The sequence below is a fragment of the Propithecus coquereli genome, unplaced genomic scaffold (genome assembly GCF_000956105.1).
Source record: "Propithecus coquereli isolate 6110/MARCELLA unplaced genomic scaffold, Pcoq_1.0 Scaffold111, whole genome shotgun sequence".
Lineage (NCBI taxonomy): Eukaryota > Metazoa > Chordata > Mammalia > Primates > Indriidae > Propithecus > Propithecus coquereli.
In genome coordinates this window covers 3,825,799-3,829,283 of record NW_012135081.1, presented here as the reverse complement: position 1 = coordinate 3,829,283, position 3,485 = coordinate 3,825,799, and the positions used below count along the sequence as shown (strand labels likewise).

Here is a 3,485-nt window from a genome sequence, read left to right as displayed (position 1 = left end):
CCTTCTGCCTCAGCCTCCCGAGTAGCTGGGACTACAGGCATGCGCCACCATGCCCGGCTAATTTTTCTATATATTTTTAGTTGTCCGATTAATTTTTTTCTATTTTTAGTAGAGACGGGGTCTCCCTCTTGCTCAGGCCGGTTTTGAACTCCTGAGCTCAAACAATCCACCTGCCTCAGCCTCCCAGAGTGCTAGGATTACAGGCGTGAGCCACTGCGCTCAGTCAGTATCATGTATTTTCACCAAGAAAACATAAGGTCCATTTCCAACATCTGGGAATACTGGTTACTGAACAGAGTCAATACGATTAGAAAAGATTCAAAGAGGGGGAAGAAATCTGATAAATTCCAAATTCCTCCAGGGCACACTGTAAGATTTAACCTTGTGCTCAGATACGAGCATCAACTAAAAAGACTTATTGAACTGAATTAAAGGAGATACAGGTTTTCAAGAGGGTAGAGAAAATATGGAAGAACAAGAAAAGGGGACATCACTGAGCAAATTGGTTTAACCAGTCTGGATTTCACTCAACTCGGTAAAGGGAAGGACATGGAGTGCTATCATGTCTTCCACATCTAAAAATTTCACAAAAGCTAAAGAGAAAAGGCTTTTCACTAAATTGTCAAGGTGGCAAATCCAGGCAAAATAAGTACTTTATGCAATGATTAGCTTAAAATATGAAATGTTTTTTTCTCCTGTAGGCTAGCACATTCCTATATATATTTTAAGCTAATCATTAAACTGAGAATGACACCTTGGTACTTCCAAGTTGGTAAAGGAGAAGAGTCAGGATTTCAAAGATTTCCACCTTGCTCTGCCACCTGTAAGCACTGTGACCTTAAATAATTTTCCTCAGCTGAGAAATACCACCATCTCCCTACATTACCTCAGAGAATCAAATGAGACAACATACATAAAAGTGCTCGATCAATTGTCAAATACTACACCACTGAAAGGTGTTCAAATGCACCTCAATTCCTTCAACATGTTCCAAAGACAACCATAACCCTTAGATTCCTTGTAATGATAGAGATGAATTCCTGGGGTGTGACATGGACGTCCAGAGGTAGAAGTTCAAAAAATGTTTTGCAGAATGTAAGGTCATGTCAGAAAAAAGAAACTTATCCTAAAATGTAAAATCAATGCTACAAGATGTTACACAGGTCACCGCTGCTCTTATATGTCCATTACAAATACAAGTAGACTTGCATGACCCTGATATTCCCCTCCAAACAAGTCTAAAAAAGAAACAAACTTCAGCCACTAGTGAGCATTATTTTAATAGCAACTCCTAGTAGTTGTAGTTATCTTGGGGGGTGGGGGAGAGCTGAACCCTACCATAGATGAACCCTACCATAGAAGTTATCAAAATTCAACCAAAATAGAAATTCCGTAAGAGCAGGGAACTTAGCATATACTTTGCTCTAAGTAAAAAATGTTCACTGAATAGGAAAAAAAAAGGTCAAGAAGGATGTCTGGGTGCCCACCCCGGCTTCTTCTCCAACACGTGGGCGCGTGAGCTCCCCACCCCCATCTAAGTCTAATAATTCCAAACTTCAAACTTAACACTTGTACCTTAGAAGAGTATATGGCCCAGGTCACATTCTAAAAAGCGAAGAGCATAAAAAGTAAAAGGACATAAAAGAGCACCCAACACAAGGCGCAAAAAAGCTTTCCATCTGGGTTCCAGCGCATGCTTTTAAGGCACACCCGTCTCCACTACCCTGGTCTCTCCTACAGCGCACGCGCACCGCTGCCTTCCCCCGCCCCTACACCGACTCGCGCTCGCGTTCTAACTGCCCCCCCCTTATTCCCCTGCCCCCACTCCTGTCCGCAACGGCCTCGCGCCTCGGAGACCTTAATGTGCACTCGTCCGCGCGCCAACTGCCTCCTTCCTTTCTCCACGCGGGCACACTGCTTCACGTCTATGAAAAGGCCTCGCGCCTCCCGCAGGTCTTTCTGCGCCTCCTCCTCACTCCAATTCAAGCCAGAGTCCACCATTATTGCCTACTCCAACCTCGCGCATACGGGGTGAAAAGGGTGTGGGGGGGGAGGGGAAGGACACCTTCCCCTCCCCCCCAAACATCCCGAGGCGATAACCTAACATGGCCCCACCGCCAGCCTGCCGCAGTCCCCAAGTCGGAAGGGGACCGATGCTGCCCACTGCCCGACTCCAGGGAATCAGTGGATCAGGCTCGGAGGGTGGTTTCGGAGCCCGGTCCTTGGCCGCGCTCAGCCGCTCGCTCACCTGAGGCCGCCATGTTGGGAGAGGGAGAGAGAACGCAAAGGACCCGGATGGAGCAATCACGTGATTATAGCGGGCGCGTCGGACTAGGAGACGCGAAACTGGGAGGGGGCGGGGAGGTGAGGAAGGAGACAGGAGGCGGGGCGGCGCTGCTCTAGGTTCGTAAAGCAGCGCGGGGAGGTGGCGCGGCGTCCGACGGGAAGACCTGTGCGACATGTGGCCAAAGGGGTGGGGCCTGGGCTGTCGCGAAACTCCTCGCGCTTTACGTAGGGCTGCGCGCGGACTTGGGCCGTGCCTGGGGCGGGGTCTCGTGATGCGCAGACTTCCTGCTAGTGGGGGAAGCGGGAAGTGGGTGCGTTTGCTGGTCTCACTTTTCTCGCTTGGACTCGAGGTGGGCTGGGAAAGGGGGTATTCTGAGTTTCGGTGTTTTTGTGTTTTGTTTTATTTTGGAGACTGGGTCATGCTCTGTTGCCTGGGCTTGAGTGCGGTGGCATCATCATAGTTCACATCAACCATCCTCCTGCCTCAGCTTCCCGAGTACCTGGGACTACTGGCGAGCGCCACCACGCCAGGCTTATTTTTGTGTTTTTTGTAGAGACGGGGGTCTCGCTCTTGCTCAGTCTGGTCGCCAACTCCTGGCCTCAAACCGTGCTCCTGCCTTGGCCTCCCAAAGTACTAGGATTATAGGCGTGAGTCACCGCGCCCGGCTTTAGTTTCTTTTTTAATCACCTGTGTTGCAGAAGAGGAAAAAAAAAAAAAAAACAACTTTTTTGTAAAGGCAGAATAAACCCGGCATGTAAGAATGGTTTTAATTAGGCGTGTTCAGAAAGAACGAGAGGGTAACATATATTGAACACTTAATTGCCATGGGCTTTTACCTAGTTCAAGGCTCTAATTTACTGACTAGGTTTGGTCAAACTCAGGCCCTTATGATTTAAGAGCCGAGGGCTATCTAGCTAATGCTCCATTTCATTCATTTAAATGAAGACTTTTGTTGAGCACCAATGCTGTGCCAGGCACTGTTAATAGACACTTGTGGGTACAACACAAAGCAAAATTGCCCCAAAGGAGATTATATTTTAGTGAGGGAAGGACAGCAACGAATAAATAAAATATTGGAAATAATAAGCAGCAGATAACTAAAGACGATACAATAAAATGTGATTGGGTGCAACTTTAGATTGTCTGATCAAAGAAGGTCTCTGGGAAAGTGACATTTAGACTGCGATCTAAATTACAA

The 3,485-nt window shown here is 47.5% G+C and overlaps 1 protein-coding gene across 2 annotated transcripts in view; it reads right to left on the bottom strand.

The window, feature by feature from the left end:
• Positions 1-2,377, bottom strand: part of EIF4B (eukaryotic translation initiation factor 4B) — a 27,974-nt gene extending 25,597 nt beyond the window's left edge. For both annotated transcript variants that reach the window (XM_012652089.1, XM_012652099.1), the window contains exon 1: positions 2,249-2,377. In XM_012652089.1, coding sequence (XP_012507543.1) covers positions 2,249-2,261 — 13 coding nt within the window. In that variant the 5' untranslated portion in view covers positions 2,262-2,377. The remainder of the gene's footprint in view (positions 1-2,248) is intronic.
• Positions 2,378-3,485: the final 1,108 nt, after the last annotated feature.